The sequence below is a fragment of the Onychostruthus taczanowskii genome, unplaced genomic scaffold (assembly GCF_017590055.1).
Source record: "Onychostruthus taczanowskii isolate IOZ18803 unplaced genomic scaffold, ASM1759005v1 scaffold10, whole genome shotgun sequence".
Lineage (NCBI taxonomy): Eukaryota > Metazoa > Chordata > Aves > Passeriformes > Passeridae > Onychostruthus > Onychostruthus taczanowskii.
The window spans coordinates 2345369-2364125 of NW_024496526.1; the positions used below are offsets into that span (position 1 = coordinate 2345369).

At 42.6% G+C, this 18757-nt stretch overlaps 1 protein-coding gene across 5 annotated transcripts in view; it reads left to right on the forward strand.

Moving 5' to 3' along the window:
• The window catches only part of LOC121337197 (CREB binding protein), a 95754-nt gene that overhangs the window by 41046 nt on the left and 35951 nt on the right, over nucleotides 1-18757 (forward strand). For all 5 annotated transcript variants that reach the window (XM_041407141.1, XM_041407175.1, XM_041407149.1 and 2 more), the window contains 6 exons: nucleotides 7358-7607; nucleotides 8231-8344; nucleotides 15082-15324; nucleotides 15945-16044; nucleotides 16501-16647; nucleotides 17100-17217. In XM_041407141.1, the coding sequence (XP_041263075.1) occupies nucleotides 7358-7607; nucleotides 8231-8344; nucleotides 15082-15324; nucleotides 15945-16044; nucleotides 16501-16647; nucleotides 17100-17217 (972 nt within the window). The remainder of the gene's footprint in view (nucleotides 1-7357; nucleotides 7608-8230; nucleotides 8345-15081; nucleotides 15325-15944; nucleotides 16045-16500; nucleotides 16648-17099; nucleotides 17218-18757) is intronic.

Sequence of the window (18757 nt, forward strand, 5' to 3'; positions counted from 1 at the left end):
AGAGCTGCAACCCTGCCGTGTGTTCTTGCTGCAATCCCTTTGCCATTTCTGTGTCCTGGGTTGCTTTAGTCCCTGGAGATGATGGTTTATTTAATGTGCCTGGCCTGGAGACACGGCCTGTCCTGCTCCCTGAGGGAGGCAGCAGTGATGTGGAAAAGCCTATTGTGTTATGTTAACATCCATCAAAAATGAACTTGTAGGAGGATCAGTTCAGACTTCATCCACTGCAGCAAGTGAAAGACAACTGCATATTTAAAAAAAACCAAAAAAACCCCATACAGGGTCCTTTGTGGGATGAGTGCAACCACATATCTTGCTAAACCAGCCCTCTATACTACCCTTATCTTAAAGGGCCCCCAAAGTACTATTCCATGTGAGAGACAAACCCACGTGAATGACAGCAGTGGTGGTGTGTGGCCTGTGTGAGGCAGGAAACCAGATTGCAGCATGGCACTGAACACTGTGGTTACCACAGGGGATATTTAAACAAGAGAAGAGGAAGCAGAAAAGTGCAGCCATTGTCTGAGGACTCCTAAGTCCTGAAAACCAAAATATTTTTAAATACTCTTTTCAGTCTTTAGCCTTACATGTTATATGTGTGCTGCAAAAGTAAAAGATTATTAAGTTTCTTAACCCACATTATTCTAATAATTACTGCGTGACACCCCTGTCCCCAACAGTAACCAGGACTTTTCCCACTGCCAGGCATAACCCTGGCTGCCAGGAAAAATGTGCTGCAGCTGTGGATTTGGATTTCTGATCCAGATTCAGGCTACCCCTCTCCCGAGAGCAGCACTCTCCCCTTCCCCCTGCTTGCCCAGCAAAGTGGGTCTCTGAAGTGTTAATTCACTGCAGCCCATGTTCCAGGCATGACCTTACACTACACCCTGAGAAGCACGTTTGGATTAATCTCTTTAATTAGAAAAGAAGAACAAACCTTATGCTATTAAAATGATTAAGAGGTCAGCATTAAGGTATTAATTTTCAGTGCCAGCAGGATGGATTGATTTTGTTTGTTTGTTTTGTTTGAATGGTGATGGGCAGAATGGGCAGCTTGAAAACTTAAGTGAAAGGCTTCTTTACAAAAGAAAAATGTTGCTTCTGATGTTGGAAGTTTTAGTGACACATTGCTGAGCCTCAGTGCTGCTGAAATGGTTGTGCTGCAGGACTGGCAGTGCTGTGCTGGTGAGATCATGCACAATCCCTGGGTTGTGGACGCCAGCCACGCTCTGCTCTCAGACTCTCAGCATGGTGTGCAGCCAGTTTGGGAGCCAGCAGCCAGTTTGGGAGCCAGCAGCCTCTGGTTTTGATGTGTGCAGGCTCTGGGAGGAGCTGCTGGGGGGAGCCCTGTGAGGCTTTTCCATCAAGGCTGCTGAAGCTTTGTGCTCCCTGCAGTGCTGCCCGTTCCAAGCGTGGTGGTGGATGGTTCCTTCGTGGGCATACCAGTAAATCTGGTATTTCTGCATGGGTTAGGAGCACAATGGGGGAAGTTTGGCTTCCAGACACCAGAATGGTTTCACAGTTATCCCTATGACCAGCAGATGGAGTTGAGAGAATATTGCTTTTTGGGAGTGGAGGAAATAATTTTTCTTCAATTCTTGACTTAGAATTGGAGCAGCATATCTTCTCCTGTGCTTTTTCTCCCTGCTCATCTCTTGCTAAACTGCAAGAGATGTTGTGTTCTTCTTTGTTTCTTTTTAAGTCCTATGGATTTCTGTAATAACAGATTTTGATCAGAAGGCAGAAGAAGTGACTGGGGGGTGAGGATGTCTCAGGTGTGCCTTGCTGCAGACCTCTGAGGGAGAGGAAGAAATCTTTTAAACTGGGAGGCCAGGTTTAATTAGAGCAAGTAGAACTGTAGGTGCTTAAAATAGACAACTGGTGTTTTATTCTAGAGACCAGAAAGAAAAGGCTTTGTGAAGAATCACTTAACTCTGGTGCCCTTCCAGGGGGGAAGGCCTGTGTTCTGACCCTTTCTGTGATTTTTCCTCTCTTGCAGCACAGCCACTCTCCTCTATCCCTGTGGAAAGGTCTGTGGCTCTTGCACTGGCAGCATGCTGAGTGTCTGCTTGCTGCTCTCTTCAGCGTTCTCCCAGTCTCTGCTGGGCTTGCTGTCAGCTGTGCTCACCTTCCCTGTGCCTGCCCTGACCTCCACTCTGAAATTCAGTTTCTATATCACAGGCAAAGCTCACTCCTTCCCTTCCTCAAGAAAATCCCACCTGATTTACAACAGTGGACAGCTGGGAAAAGGCTCTACTTAGGTCTAAAGGAGAAGATCTTAATAACCTGGAAACAAATCCAGCAGATGGTGTTCAGTGCCAGGGAAAGGACGTTGTTTTGTTGGGAGCAGAGCATCTCTGTCTTGCCCTAGTGCAGGAGTTCATCCTGGGGATGTGGATTTCTTTGAATGGTGGAATATTTTAGCTTTTGCATCATCTGTAAATACAGTGCCAGGCTGGCAAAAACTGACAAAGAGGAATTAATCTTTTCCCAGTGCTCTGGCCGGTATTCCATTCTCCCCTCCCCCATATGCAAATATAAGCAGTGGAGAGTATCCATTGCTGTGTCCTGCCTTATTCCAGCAGCTGAGGTGCTCCATAGGCAGCACTCCAACAGCATGGCTTTCCTTCCCTTACAAACTTCTCATTTGTGCTTTATTCTTTTTTCTATTCAGGATTTGCTGTCAGGGGTTTTTAATGTTCCTCATTCCTCAGGCTGTTTTGTCCCCCATTAAAATAACGAGGTTTATGTAGGGTATATAACCCCTCAATATTTTGCTCGGGCAATTTCCTATGTGTGAGAGCTGGCATCTGTCTACACCTTCCTGTATTTTGTCCCTTTTTTCTACTTTGAAACACTTCTTCAGTGTATGTTTCTTTGCATTTGCTGGTCCTGCAAACCAGAAAGATGAGATAAAAGTCTACAAGTGTATCCTTAAGAAAGATGCTTATCCAGCCTTGATGCCTAGCAGATTCAATGGCATAGAATTGAGACCTTTGCTGGTTTTAAAACAAAATTCCATTAGCAATTAAAAGTGAAGTGCACTGGCCAGCTATTCAGGTTCTTTCTGTGGCCTGACCATAGGAGTCTTCCCACCTTTGACATTGTCATGGGCTTGCAGGTTCATTTGCCACCTTCGGATGTGGAAGTTGAAAGTTCAAAATGTTCCTGTTTACCCTTGACATGCAAACTCTGCCTTTATCCATGTCAGTGCCAAAGCTTTGAGATAAATCCTGAGCTCTAAACACTTTCTTCATGTTAAGACCACAGCCCCAAGCTGCTCCAGGGGAGGTTCAGGTCAGATGTCAGGAAGGATTTCTTCCCAGAGAGGTCTGTCAGGCACTGGAATTGGCTGCCCAGGGGGGTGGTGGGGTCCCCATCCCTGGAGGTGTTCAAGGGAGGCCTGGAGGTGGCACTCAGTGCTTTGGGCTGGTGATAAATTGGGGATTGGGCACAGGTTTGCTTTGATTATCTCAGAGGGCTCTTCCAACCTAAATGGTTCTGGGATGCTTGGATTCTGTTGGCTTTGTGTTCAGGAGCTGGATATCTTCCTGCCTCTCCTCATTTCCTAGAGCACTGCCAGTGCTTGGGTTGGTGCTATAGGCTGGCATCACGTATCTCCCTCCAGACAGCAGGATTGCCTTCTGAGGTCGTGTCCAGTTCAGGAAGCATCTTTTCCTCTCCTGTGGAGCCTTCTGCCCACCATTCAGACTCAGATTCTGATTCCTCCTGCTCCTTGGGTGAGGAAATGCAGCACTGCTGGGTTTTGAGGCACAAATGCAAATGTTTGTGCATGCAGTGCTCATCTCGGGCCATTTGTGCACGTGTGAGCCTCCAACCTCTGGGACCAAAGCAGAGCCTGGTGTTCCTGGTGTCACAAGGATCCTTCCTGTTTGGATAGGACCAGGCTGCTCATTCCATGCTGAGAGTGACTCGTGGAACCAGGGAAACCATCATCCATATGAACTGCAAGAAGTGTAAACAGGTTCTGTGTCACTTTCCCGGCGAAGCTCTGGTCATCAGGTGACTGCACTGGGGAATGTCTTTGGCCTTGATGCCCCCAGTAGCTGCTGCTTGAGCTCTCCTGCAGTTTTGGGACAGAATGATGCTCCCTGGGCTCTAAAGAGCTGGTTCAGCACTTACTAAAGCATTCCTGCAAACCCTGTGGGCAGGAAAGATGTTTTCCTGTTTTTCCTTGGAAAGATGTTTCGTACTAGAAAAGTATTGGGATACTCATTATTGGAATTGTTCACACTATGAAGACTTAATTCAGATAGAAATATTGCTAATTGAAAGTTCTATTTATATATATATATTGCTAATTGAAACATTTGCAGTTCATGTGTGTATCCACTTCGTGCCTGGTATTCCTTCTCTGGAAGGAACCTTCAGCATCACACTTTAAGCCTGTGGTTGGAAGGGAACTGAAGAAGTTTGGGGGTGTTTCACCTTAATGTACCCATGTGTGGGATTCATGGCAGTGGGTTCTTAACCTCACGAAGATCTGCTGTTGATTACAAACCTCTCTTCTAGAACTAAAAGGCATTTTTTAAACGCAGGATTTGTCCTCATACACTGAAAGTCACATTCTTCTATCAGGGAGAAGGAAAAACATGGAAATAAACAGAAATTACAGAAGTGTTTTAAAACCATAATGTTCTGTAGAGTGGAGATGAGCCAGAGTTCTGTATTGCATTGTTTACCTGCTGTAAGATTGCCACTGATGCTGAGATTGCTGCCTACTTTTCTAAGAAAAGGTACATAGTGTTCCATCTCAACAATGTTGAGTGTTTTTGACTATAAATACATAAAAACATGGAGAATTGCTGGTCACTTCAGTAAAGTAAAACCACCAGGGAACTTTGAGTCCATCCAAGTCCACAAGAACGAGATACTTGTGCATCTGTGCTGCCCAGACGTGCAGGAAGCTTTTGTCCTTCAGGATAGGGACAGGGCAGAACCATCTTCCTCTGTGAATGAGTTTCCATAATTTTAAAGGGTATTAATAGCTGCCTTACCCTATAGAAGTATGTATAACTCAGCTTCTAGAAAACTGATTATTGACATTCCCATCTCTGTCAGAGGTTTTAGCAGATTTCCAACCCCTGATCCATTTGCTCTGTTGATGGTGGAGCAAGTGACAAGAGAAGCAAAATGATCTTTTTTGCCTTATCTGACTATTGAATCATTGATTTTAATTGTGGGTACAGAAGTGCCTGAGCTTCCTGCTTCAGCAAGAACATTGTCAGTCAGTCAGGAGAAGCAAGCTGAAGAAGCTTTATATTCTGAGGGGTTTTTGTGCCTACCAGCAACACGCTGATCTGGAATGAGACTGCTCTGGAGTGAGACTGCTTTGTTCTTCAAACCACTGATACTCTGCAATCTGCTTTTTTTGTTACTCAGTCTTCAAGTAACCCTCCTGGCTCAGGGCATCTGTGCTGATACAGCTGCAGTTGTGTCTGTTAACTGGAAGGGTAGTAACAAAAGGAGGACTTGGCTTGGGAAACAATTCTTTGACTGGGATGAAAGCATCGCGTCCAACAAGATTTTCTTTGGCATGATCCTTGTATTTTTCTGCAGATTAGCTGAACTAATTGTTTCCTATTTGTGACCTAAGAATTGTTTCAGCAAAACCTCTCTGCTGTATGGATTTGCTCACAGGAGAAATGGAAGACTGAATTTCAGCTGCATGCAGTGGGAGCAGATGTTCATGGGTTTCCTTCATTCACCCCCTTATTCCTTTCATTGTTCTTTCTCTTGAAAGTTCAAGACAAACAGATTCAGCAGTTCCTCTTTGTCTAAGATTTATTGTAATCATTATCAAGTGGCAGAGTCTCCACTTCTTCCATCAAATACCAGACATGGTGTTTTCTACTTGATCTTGTGTGCTTCATTCCCCAGAAGAAAAGCAAGCTCCAAAACCTGATGTGCAGGGGCAAAGCTTGCTGCTGGAGTAGAAAGAACTTGTGCAGGGAACTTTGTGTTGATCTAAGAAAAATTAGGATTTTGTAGACTGTGGAATTTCCTGGGGAATCCTCAAAGGTCAGAAGTAGAATGAGCTAGAAATGGTGTATGCTGACACTTAAACCTGATTTTCTTTAAATGTGGTACGCAGGCTGTAGTGGGCTGTAGGTTAGTAGTTCTACAGGCAGTAGTGAACTATTTCCTCAGTTACCTTCCCAGCATAATCCTAATGTTCCTATATTCTATTTAAAAGTGTTTTTCAGGGCTGGTTTTCCTTAGGTAGCTTGGAATTAGGTGAGCTTTCCTGTGGTAACCTGTTTTCACAGTGCATGATCAAATTGATTCTTGGGACAGTTGCTTGTTTGTCCATAAGATTATTTCGGGCTGCAAATCACAGGGATTGCAGCACTTTTACAGTCCCATATCTGTTCCTGCTAGGGGAGTCATTGCAGGCTGTGGATATGTTTAATTTTGAAAGTCAAGTTTCTGCATTTGTCCGGGAAGATGGAAAAGCTGCCTGATCTGTGCTGAATAATTGACATGTTAAAGAGGCTGTTTCTCTTCTGCAGCATTACGAGCTGTGCCTTAAACTGAAGAGCTCTGTGGGTTTGCAGCTGTCAGGCAGAGCTCAGGCCTTGGTGCAAAATTGTGTCCATGAAGAATGGGTGCTGGAAGTAAAACACTGGGTTTTAAAGCTGATAGAACCCAGTGTCACCCTATGGTAGCTCTAGTTCTCTTCAGTAGCCATAATGCAACCCAGATTTAGGTGGCCCTTACTAGGAGAAAACTATATACAGCTTGCCCTGGGAGTTTTCTCTGTGGAGGAATACCACTTGGAGACAAAAAGGATTAACTTAGGTTTGAAAAATCAGCTCTGCCTTTTGCTGTAATACATGGAGACAGTCATAGAATTTTAACTGTCTCTCCCATTGGACTTTTCTTTTTGTTAGGGACAAAGAGCTAGGATTGATATGTATGATAAATAATATAATATATAAAGTGTGTGGTATGAAAATCTGACCTATAGTATGAAAATGTAGTACTAAACAAGCTTGAATTCATAGAATCATAGAATGGTGTGGGTTGGAAGGGTCCTTAAAGAGTTCCACCTCTGAGCTCATAAGATAAGAGCTCATTGCTGTTGGAATTATGGTCTCTCTAATAAACAGTATTTTGAATGGCTCATTATTTAAACTCTTGTTTGTGTAAGTGTTTTAACAGAGTGTTTAACTCTCAGTACACTGATGTTTGAGCATCAGAAATGTCCGAGAACACTACAGGGAGTGGTGCAATAACCCTTGTAGCTCAGCGAACTCTTTTGTGATACTCAAATCCTCGTACCAGATGAAGATGGCTCGCCGGCACAACGCTGAACTCTCCTTTTTTCTCTCAGTCCCAGATGCAAACCCAAGTCCAGCAAGTGGGAATTGTCCCCACGCAGGCCATGGCCACCGGGCCCACGGCAGACCCCGAGAAGCGCAAGCTGATCCAGCAGCAGCTGGTCTTGCTGCTCCACGCTCACAAGTGTCAGCGGCGCGAGCAGGCCAACGGCGAGGTGCGCGCCTGCGCCCTGCCGCACTGCCGCACCATGAAGAACGTCCTCAACCACATGACGCACTGCCAGGCTGGCAAGGCCTGCCAAGGTGAGCCCTCCCTGTCCCCAGCCTTGCTCTTCTCAGCCAGGGGGTCTCCTGTGCCTGGCACAAAGGAGTGTCAGCACTGGCTCTGTGGTTAAGCTGCTCCCAGCTCTGCCCGTTTAGAAAACAGAATGCAACGTTTGCTCGCCTCGAGTAGGGTGGTACCAGTACAGCCTTGCAAGCGTTTTCTTCATCTCCTCTGTTGTAGTAAGGGTGAAATCCTCTGTGTCTTTGTCTTAAATTTCAGTACTAGTTCCCTTCATTTGCACTTGGATCGCAAGACATTTCAGTCCTGTTTAGTTATATGTACAGTATTGCAATATTTGCCTTTTGGAAGTAGGATGGTAGCAGTGTAGCCTTGCCATCATCCTTTTCATCTCTGTTGTATAAGGAGTGTGTAGTGTCCACCATGACTCTGTCTTGACTAGTTTCCTTCATTTGCTGGTGGATCACAAAAAAATTTACTTGTTTGTGGTTTTAGTATTGCTCGTGAAGGAGAAAGAGTAGAGTTACTCTAAAAATAAGATGGTTCAAAACCAGTTGAAGGATAGAATTGCTCTAAAAAATGAAATAATTCAAAACCAATTAACCAAGGAGTGACTTTTAACTCTTGCTTTGCCTTGCTGCAGTTGCTCATTGTGCATCTTCGAGGCAAATCATCTCCCACTGGAAGAATTGTACTCGGCACGACTGTCCCGTGTGCCTTCCTCTGAAAAATGCCAGTGACAAAAGAAACCAACAACGTGAGTATTTCTCTTGCTGCTGTCACCATTAAAACTGTTAAACCAAAGTTGATCATGTGTGCAGTGGAGGAATAAACTCTTGACAGTGTCCTAACAAACTTAGTAGCTGTTAACAATCTTGTACAAGGATAAATATACCAGTGAATTTCCATTTCTGATCATTGAATGCAATTTATTACTTAAATACAGTAATACTTAAAAACATAAATGTACTTAAATACAAAATAACTGGGAAAGTCTGAGCTCAAGCACACATTTTTCTAAAGGGTGTGGCAACTTCTAACTGGTGTTCCATTGTGAGGCAGGTCAATAGATTCCAGTTATGAAGCAGTTTTGGATGTAGGTGGGGGCTTGGAGAGGAGATAAGCTACTTGACTGTTTCTTGCTGCTAAAAATAACTTAAATCAAAAGGCTAATGATTTAAAATAATCAAAAATGTTTGGAAAAATAATTCTCTCATGTAAAAAGGTCTGGGTGTCTTAATCATTAAGTGTATTTAACACTGGTATAGATTAGCTGTAGTTCTGCAAATCATGCCTGTTTTTTATAATAGCTGAGCTGTTACTGATCCTTGGGGCCAGTCCATTTGTAGTTTATTTCTTCTTCCCTCTTGCTCTGAAAAATAAAATTCTGAACTTATGTTGGTAGGTTTGATTCTCATCAAGTCCTTTGAAAAGATGCCAGGGTGGAACATTTTACAGCATTGATGTAAAGTTCTAGAAGTCTTAAGTAATGTTATGCCTAAGTATATTTAAATAAAGGCTAAGAAGTGGAAAATAGCTGCAGAACTTGCAAAGCTTGTGCATTGGAATTGGATTGGAAGCATTCTGCTGATTTCCAGCTAAGCTGAGATGCAGTGTGGAGCACCAGTCAACCTTGGAGGATGGAGAACTGCTCCTAGGTTAGGTGGGATTAAGGCAGGGGGGAGAGTAACTGCTAAAACTACCAAAATTATCCTTTGAGCATGTTCTCTTTATGGTTTAAGGAGGGGTTTTCCTCCTCCAAAACTGAAAAAATTACAACTATAGCTACTTGGAGGTCAGGATTTTGTTTCCATTTTACCAAACTTCTCTATGGTAAACAAGATAAATCTTGTGATTTGGAAGTAGTAATTTGTTGCAAGTGATTACTTGTTTGACCCTTGAAAAATGTGTTGAAAGCTTTGCTTTTTAATATGACATGGTCCATTTGTGCTTAACATCCTTATTACACAGTTGTTATCAAAGTGCTAACAACATCTACCAGAACAGAATTGTATTTTTCAATACAAGCTGCTGGCAAAAAGTAGTTTGTGCACTATTTGTTTGGTTGCTCATACAGCTGATCATAAGAGAACAAAAACTGGAACATAAACAAGCCTTAAAAATAATTTTGCTATGGGATCAAATATGGTATTGTCTCACTCTAACAGAATTTTAGTGGGTAAGTGTAGAATTTGTCTCTCTTGTTGCATATGGAGGGAGATAAATATGAAATCTCCTATTCAGTTAATCAATAATCCAGTGGTGCAGGGTTCTTTGTTCTGGATTATGTCTCTGAGTCATACACATAACACCTCGTGGTTTGTTGGGAGGTGAAAGAGGAACACTAAAAGTACTTGTTTAGCTGTATCATAAAAGGTACCCCTTTTTGTGCATTCAGGATGGTTTGTGAAATGATGTACATTGGTATGTGCATTTTAAAATGTTGTGCCTGATCAGGTGAATACTAACCAAAGTTGGGTTAGTTTTAGACTGGAAGAAAATGTTGTCTCTTAAGAATAAATCATAGTAGCTTCTACTAAGGAGGGAGGGGGAGGGAGTCTGTGTTTGGCAGAATACAGGGAGCATTCAGAAAGGGAAAAAGGAATGAGGAGTGTAATGATCCTCCTCCTATTGTGAGGCTGCCTTCCCTACATAGAGCCCAGAGCCCTCCTTCCTGGGCCCATCCCTGTTTTCCTGTTGTTATTTCAATCCTGGTGTGGCCATGCTGGGCTTTCAAGAAGCTGCTGCAAAGGGTGCCCACCTTTTAGAACACCCTGCAGTTGAGCACTGCTGAGCCATTGCAAGGTGGTCCCTCATTTCCATGCACAGTCATTCCTGTGCTTTTGTAGCTTTCTGTTCCTACTCCTTGGGGATCTGTGAGTCCTGGAAAGTCCTGGGGTTTAGGTTAATGCCATGGAGCCGTTTCTGTGCAGGTCTTTTAGTGTTGGGATTTTTTGCAAAGAACATTGTACCAGGTTTCCTTTGTATTATCTTTTTTATTTATTTTAAAGCTCTCTTGAGCTATATTTTACTATAATGATTGATAGTGACCTGACTTGCTAATAGGACATATTGGGACAAATTTAAAATTCTTTCTGTTCCATACGGTTCTTATTGTGTCCCATGTACCTCTGAGGGGGCAGGGGAAACTGGAAAACAAATACTATTTTGCACATGGTAAAACATTTAGCTTTTCTTTTGAATAAGCAGGTGAATCCTGTTTTGAAGTAATGGCTTGAAATTTGGTTGAAGTGTTTTGGGGTTGAAGGCTTGTTTTTGTTAGGAAGTTCTTCTTGCTCCCTGCTGGGCCCAACACAATATGAGTTACAAACTTTTGCAAACAGTTGTTGATATATTTCCTAGTTTTGTAGCTGTGTCAGTTATTTTTTTGAAGATTCATCTTGCCATCCACTTGCTTGAGCTCCTTAATTCTTCCATTCCAAGCCTGGGCAGGTGAGTTTTGCCACAGCTCCTGGATCTGCTCCCATTTGTAGTGTCCTGGGCCATCCCCGTGCAGCACTTGGTGTGCATCATTCCAGGATCAAGGGACCCTGGAAAATCCCTGGGATCCACACTTAGATGTGTGAGACTGGAAAGGGGAGTTGTGAACTTGGAGCTGATCTCCTCTGTAACTTTCCTTGTAGGAAAATTTTAAATAAAATGCAGCAAGGAGAGAGCTGGATTAAGAAAGATGAAACTCAAGATAACTAATCTTCACCTAAAAGTATGATTTTAGAGAAAACACCATAAATTCTGGTATATGTCAAGTCAGGGATGAAGGAGCAGGAATCAGATGAGGGAAATGGAAGCAGGGACCATGATCTAGCTGGCTGATGTAGCAGGTTATTGAGAACAGGCAGAACATGGAAGAGAACCTGGATGTAGAGCATTTGGGAACCAATCCTTTGCAGAGGAGGAAGGAGTGACTGCATCCATGCACAGGGAAATGTGTCCAGGAGGAGGAGGAGCAACTTCTTCAGTGGAGTCTTTTTCCTGTGAAAACAAAATGAAATCCAGCTTGTTCAAGTCTTACTGTCAGTGACTGTAAGATCTACAAACAAAACATGTCTCTTGTTTTTTCAATTGCTGGAAATCATATAATGGTGACCCATCAGTTATCCCATGGAGCCACATGGTGGATAATAGTCCATGGATTAAGGAGTTCACTGATGACTGATCCAGTGCTGCACCGAAGGCTTAACTTAAATAAAAATTAAAATGGCATTGGCAGTGAAGTTTGAAACTGACACTTCCTGCTTCAAGTTCCTCATAAAACCTTTACCCCATGATTTGATTTAAGATACAGCCTTTAATTAAATGATTGTGTGTGTTTAACTTCATGTACCTGCCTAATTCTGAGGGCAGGACAGGCTTGTGCTGAGGTGAGTCAAGGCACCAGCACAAATTTTGCTCCAACCACTGTGGGACAAGCAGAGTGAGGAACAGGACAGGACAAGTCTCAATTAAAGAATTCAAAAGCAAATTCAAACATTTAAACCAGCGTGGCTAAATTTAAATCAGCTCATGGCTTGTTGTCTGAGGTGATGAGACAGAGTTGCTGAAGGGTTTTGGTTGAACAATTGCCAGCTGTTTCTAACAGACAATTCTGTCTCAAATGCTACTTTCTTTTTGCATCTTAATTACTAGTATTGTCTTCTTTCTATCTTATTGATCTAATCTTTAGAGTTTAGGAATTTAAAATCCTCAAAAATGGTTTAACATGTTCACTGGACTGGTCAGGTTAGAGGAGTGCTGGGCATTCATACTTAAAATAGCACTAGGGATCTCTGCTTAAAATAAATTTAATTAGCTGGAGGGGCTCCCCTCTAGAAGACATGAGTGCAGTGTCATTAAACAGCACTACTTGAGACAGGAATCCTGCAGGTGAGCTGCTCTTTGATGGTTTTGGTGCCTTCTGGATCATTGGGATGTCACTGGGGTGCTCAGGAAGTTCTGGGGCTGCTTAACCTGTGCTTGTTTGAACCTTCCCTCCTCAGGTACATAAACACCAGTGACACTGGGGCACACAGAGCCAGTTGTCTTTACAGCATTCAGAGTGTGAATTACAGAGCTCACTTCACACTTGTAACTTCTGTCATGGGCTCCTCAAAGTCTGAAGCACCAGTTAAGAAAAGTAAATTGCAGTAACATTGCTTCACATAGCAGTGGCCTAATGTGTTTGTTCCAGGGCTGTATTTATTTTAGTTGACTTTATTTCCTGCAGTATCTGCCACGGAAGGGACAGCATTTGCACTTGGGTCTCTCCAGAGTGGAAATTTAATGCCTCCATTTTCTTGTTTGACAGATAATGTCATGCCTTCATGTAAAACCAGTGAACAAACAGATAAAAAAAAACTCCTTCAAAACCAGATTCCTGATCTTGGGAAATACTCAGAACAGGATCCTGCTGAGTTGTGAATTTTAGAAAAGCTGAGGCCAAAGAGTCTAAAACTGTTCTAACACAAGGGCTGAACTTTGTAGTGACTGATGCTGCTGCCAAAGCTCAGCCCAGAGCCTGGAGGTGCTGAACCTGTCCAAGCGAGCTCCAAGCCAAGCTTGTCTCAGACAATCAGTGGGTTTTCCCCAGGAGAATGTGAGGGGTGTGGAAGGCTGGGCTCTCCTCAGTGGGGTGGCCAGAAACCTTCCCATGCTTCCCAAACACTGGCACCACCTGTGGGCATTCTGCCATCTCCACACTTCCAGCACTGAAAGCAGACTGGGGATGGGGGGGGTTGTCCTAATTTTTCTGGTGGACTATCATCCTCTAACAAGCTGGAATTCTTATTAGCTCCTGAATCAATCTGTGCTGTGACAGCAGCCTCTGAAGCCTTTTGAATTCCAGGGTGCCACAACTTTTGTGCTATTTATCCTTGGCTTGCAGTAGTGTAAGGCATCTTTCTCCTAGACTGTGTGATTCCAGAGTACTACATGCAAGTCCAATGAGGAATTCATAGAGTTGCTCTTTAATATGTCTTTTTTTTAATTAAGCTGATAGGATCTTAATCAGCTTCTGCCTTTGTTTTTAAATTCTCTTGGATGTGATCAGTGAGTTCAAAAGTTATTGTGAGTGTGTCCACAGAGTGTAAATATACATAAGCCTTAATTTCCATGGTAATCCCAGCATTTGAAATACTGTGGATTGTCCTTTGGGGGGAAAAAAGGATGTTTTTTGTAGGGCTGCTTATTCAGGAGAGGGAGATGTCTGAGTTTATTTATTTGTAGTTCTTTGGCAAATGAGATCAAATTGATTTCTCATCTGGAGAGGGAAAAGTCTGGACTCTGCAATGTGTGTGTTTTCTCTTGGGTGGAAGCTGGAAGCCTGTGTATCTCTTTCAGTGATTCAGTTTCCATAGTGGGTAAGGATTTAAGAAAGCCTGGATAATGCTGTTAATGTCTCAGAAGGCTTGTTTTCATGACTTTTTTATCTAACCATGTGCCCTTACTAATATTTCAATAAAACAGTTATTGTTGCCTATATTAAGAGCCATTACTGTTGCTAAGTTTAGTTCACACATTTGTAATGCACATTACTTATTTAATTACTTGAGAGGGGAAAATGTGAAGGAAGTGTTACTTCTACCAGAGTCCTGATTATCAAAATGCAGTGTCTCTGTGCTGAGGGTTGTACTCCATGGGTCATTCACTAGGGAACATGGTATTATTTAGAATGGCAGCTAAAATGAGAACCAGAATGCAAAATTTTGCTCTCTTCTGGATCAAGTAAATACTACTTTTTCCTGTTGTTTCCATTTTCTGTCTACAATGAAAATGACTCTTCCACACATCTGTATGGTGGGAAAGGTTTGGTTGGTTGTGGTAGCCATATAGGTTAATGTATACCTAAATATCATCTAAATTATTTACCAGGGTTCAACCCCTTACTGACTCTACAACTTATTTTAGATTTGGCCAGTACAATCTAAGACTCCTCAGGGCTTTTCATATCTCTGAGTAACTTGGGATTTAAGGTAATTTGGCCTTCAGAGGATTCATCTGGTGACTGCTCGCAATGAAAATTTCTACCAACAGATCTTCAGTATTACCTTTGTGTCCAAGGACACAGTGTTTCTGCTGAACTCAGGATCTCTGTTCTGGAGCCAAATATTTTGACCTAAAATGGTATTGATGGGAAAGAGGGAAGTAGAGGAATTAAATTTTTTCCCCCTTAGTTTACTGTCCCCAAGCATGAAAATCCTATTTAGCCTTGTATAGGAGCCTGTACTATATATCTATTACAAGTAATTATGGGTTTATCTGCCTGAAATTTACAGCACTTCTCTTTAGACTGCATGGATTAATAGCCAGGGTGGGTTCTGTCCTGTAGAATCAAAGGCTGAGTTTTCCCACTTGGCATCTCGGGTGTTGTTCTGTCCTCTGGCAGAAAAAGATCTGTATCATAGAATATGTGCATGTTCTGGTGACTCTTGGCATGACTGGTTTTACTCCTTATCCCATTGAGTTTTAATTTTCTCTTATCCTTTCTCTCCTCTGTAGCCCTTTTAGGGTCTCCAGCTGGTGGGATCCAGAATTCCATCGGTTCTGTTGGCACGGGCCAGCAGAACACTCCAGCACTAAGTAATCCCAACCCAATTGACCCCAGCTCCATGCAACGAGCCTACGCTGCCCTGGGGCTGCCGTATGGCAACCAGCCTCAAACACAGCTGCAGCCCCAGGTCCAAGGCCAGCAGCCAGCACAGCCTCAGGCTCACCAGCAAATGAGGACCATTAATGCACTGGGTAGGTGGAGAAAAGACCAAGTCAAAAAAGAGTTAAAATAACTGATGTTGAATTTTTAGGACAGTCTGGTATTTTGTTTGGTCAGAGTAGTGACTGTCTGTTCATGTTGTTTAGTAAGTTAAAAATACACTCTTTATATCCACTACTATCCATTTACATTTGAATTTTAGAAAGTTTTGAATGTAGCGCTTTTGACAAATAGCAGGAGTTTTAGTTTCTGTTAAAATATAGCCCATAGCTCATTCTCTGAGGTGATGAGACAGAATTTCTGAAGGATTTTGGTTTAACAATTGTTCCCTGCTCCAACAGACAATTCTGTCTCAAATACTTTTTTTTTTTGCATCTTAATTGCTAGTATTACCTTCTTTATAGCTTATTGATCTAATCTTAAGAGTTTATGAATTTAAAATTTTAATGGACTCATTTTTGTAGTTCAGGCTGAAAGTAACTTGGTTCCATAAATAGCCTCGTATGTGCAGCACAGCAGGTATTGTTATAAAAATACTTAACCTGATAAATTTCTTCTTTTGTTAGCCATGTGGGTCAGTAAAGTGCAGTTTTGTCATATTATTGTCAAAATTGTGAACTGTATCCCAATGATGTTTAATTTTGTCCCAAAGGAGCCAACCAGATGAACCTTCCCGCAGGAGGAATAACAACAGACCAGCAACCCGGTCTAATTTCTGAAACTGCTCTTCCAACATCCCTTGGGACAAATAAGTAATGCACACATTTTCATTCTTGCTCAATTAAACATTTATTTCCATGCTTGTGAACGTAAATAAGAGCATGCTTTAAAAACTGATTGTATTGGCATGGAGATGGACGTGTACAGCTCTGCTCTCTCTCCTCTTTCAGTTCCAGAGCTGCCACTTTGTGCCTCCTGAGAGCCCCACAATATTTACTGCTTTTAAATGGAGTCCCAAAGGAAGATTATTTTGTATTTTTAAGTTTATAGTTGTGATTCTTTGCCATTCACACTGTGAATGTGTCTTGTAAACTCCTGAGCTTTGCTGCTTCAGGGGTTGCAGTTTGTTGATGCCAGAATTTCATTTAAGAGAATGTTTGATGCAATAGCTAAAAGTGATGAAAGCAACAACTCAAAAATTACTTCAGGCATCAAACCTATAACAAAACTCTGCATTCTGGTACTCTAACAGTCCCTTTTTATTTTAGCCCACTAATGAATGATGGCACAAACTCTGGCAATGTTGGAAACCTCAGCTCAATGCCAACGGCTGCACCTCCTTCGAGCACCGGGGTAAGGAAAGCATGGCATGAACATGTCACTCAGGACCTGCGCAATCATTTAGTGCATAAACTGTAAGTATTGACCAAGGCTGCCTTTTTCCTCAATGTTTTTAAAGAATTTCAATACAGTAGTTCTGCTATTGAGCTGAAAAGAAAGTTAACAGTAGTGGTTCTCAGGTGCTGGGCCACTCAGGATGGGTTGTTACCTTTAATCCTCCTCTTCAGTTTGTTCTTCGTGCTCATTAGGGAGTGGGCATGGAATTAGTAAATTTGCTGGTAAATTTGCTCTGCTGTGGTGAACAGTTATTTAGACTTCAGATTGTTAAACCTCACTTTATTTTCATCATTTGATTTGTTTTAATCCTGTGAGAAATAGTAAAATACTATTTTTTTAACCATTTTGATATGTTTTTACATATCTGGTGTGTAAGGAAAGATCCAGGGTGATTATCATAAAGCTGTATACTGATTTTGGGGTTTTTTTCTGAAGATCTTTTTCTATTATTGTTGCTCTGTCCTTGCAGTGTCCAAGCCATCTTCCCCACTCCTGATCCAGCAGCACTGAAGGATCGCCGCATGGAGAACTTGGTGGCTTATGCCAGGAAAGTGGAAGGAGATATGTATGAATCTGCTAATAGTAGGGTATGTTGCTTCCATCTAGCATGTGAAAGAACAGTAGTATCACAAACCTTACAAGTGTAAAGAAAGCCCCAGAGAATCATTTCACTGCCCTTTTCATGAGGAAGGTCGTGCTTTCGGTCAGTGACAGTGTTTGCGTAGTCCCAAGCCATGTGATTCTTGTCACTCCAAGCTAATTCATCTCTCAGCTCTAGACACCACCTCCATCCCTACTTGCATCCTCCTGAAGTGCAAGAAGCTTGGAGCACAGCTTGCAGTTCTTGATGCTTCCCTTTCTGACTGCCTCCCTTTTTGCAAGTCTGTGCAAGCAGTAGTTTTAAATTTTTCTTACTGCCTCTTTACCACTGGAAGCTTTCTCTAGGACCCAGTGCTCTTCCAGTGCTTACCTTCCACCTGTACTGATGGAAATAATTCTCCTCTACTTTGCAGCACCAGGAGTGGTTGGGCTAAGACATAAGAAGTCAGTTTAGCTTCTTTGTGGATGGAGAAAAAAGCAGAATTCCTGTTGTAGTTCACCATTTTTGCTCTGTCTGCACAGAGATGTCAGCTCAAATCTCTCTTACTTGAAGGGAGCGAACCCCTGTTGACTGACAGGCTGAAGATATGACATGGTGTTAATTCTACCCTAAAGGAACTACTCTCTGCAAGTTTTCATTGGGAAAAGACAACAATATTAGTGCCAGTAGTAACAGCCAGCAAGATCCTACCTGATCAGAAGCTTGAGATCCTTTCTTAAACAAGGGAGGAGCATCTAAAGAGAGCAGTTAGTGGCATTTCAGGTGATCATCAGATGATCCAGTCAGGCACTTCTGCCCCTCTCAGCCCACCTGGCAGAAGAGCTGGAGGTGGAAATGCAGGTTTTATTTCCTAGGGGCTGATAGGCAGTGGCCGTTCTCACAGTGTTGCTGTGTCAGTGCTGGTCAGTAACCACATTGTATCCTCCTTGTAGCTCCCAAAAGGTTGTTTACAAGGAAGACTTGGGTGTGCTCAGCTGTGGTTACCCTGGCAGCTTTGGAGACCAATTTTAGGTAGAAGGAGGATTTCATGGTCACACCGGGCTGTCTAAATACCTTCTCAGCAAGGATGAGCGTAGCAAACTCCTGATTGTAAAATTAAATGCCTTCTGACAGACATACACCCAGAAGTATCTTCTCCTCACCCCTCAAAACAGCTGTCAGAGCCTCCTGGCCAGAAGTTTCTGTTATTGGAATTCATCTAATGTATTTGGCTCCAAGCAGCAAACTTGGAAGAAGGGAGTAATTCAGAATGTGTTAACGATGCCATGAGGAATTACATCCTTTTTGAGGAGCTCCCGTTCTACTTGGACACTGAAAAACATATTAGTAAAAGGCATCATTGTAAGGAGTTTAATGCTGTTCTAGCAGTGTGTGCTCCTTGTGAACACGGTTTTTGCAGGGATCTTTGGAGTGGGAAAGCAGCACAATATTAAATTTACAAATAGGAGCTTACAACTCAAATGGCTTGAGGACGGGAGGGGCTGTGAAGCTTTTAAACTGGACAGCAGAAAGTGTCTGCACTGATT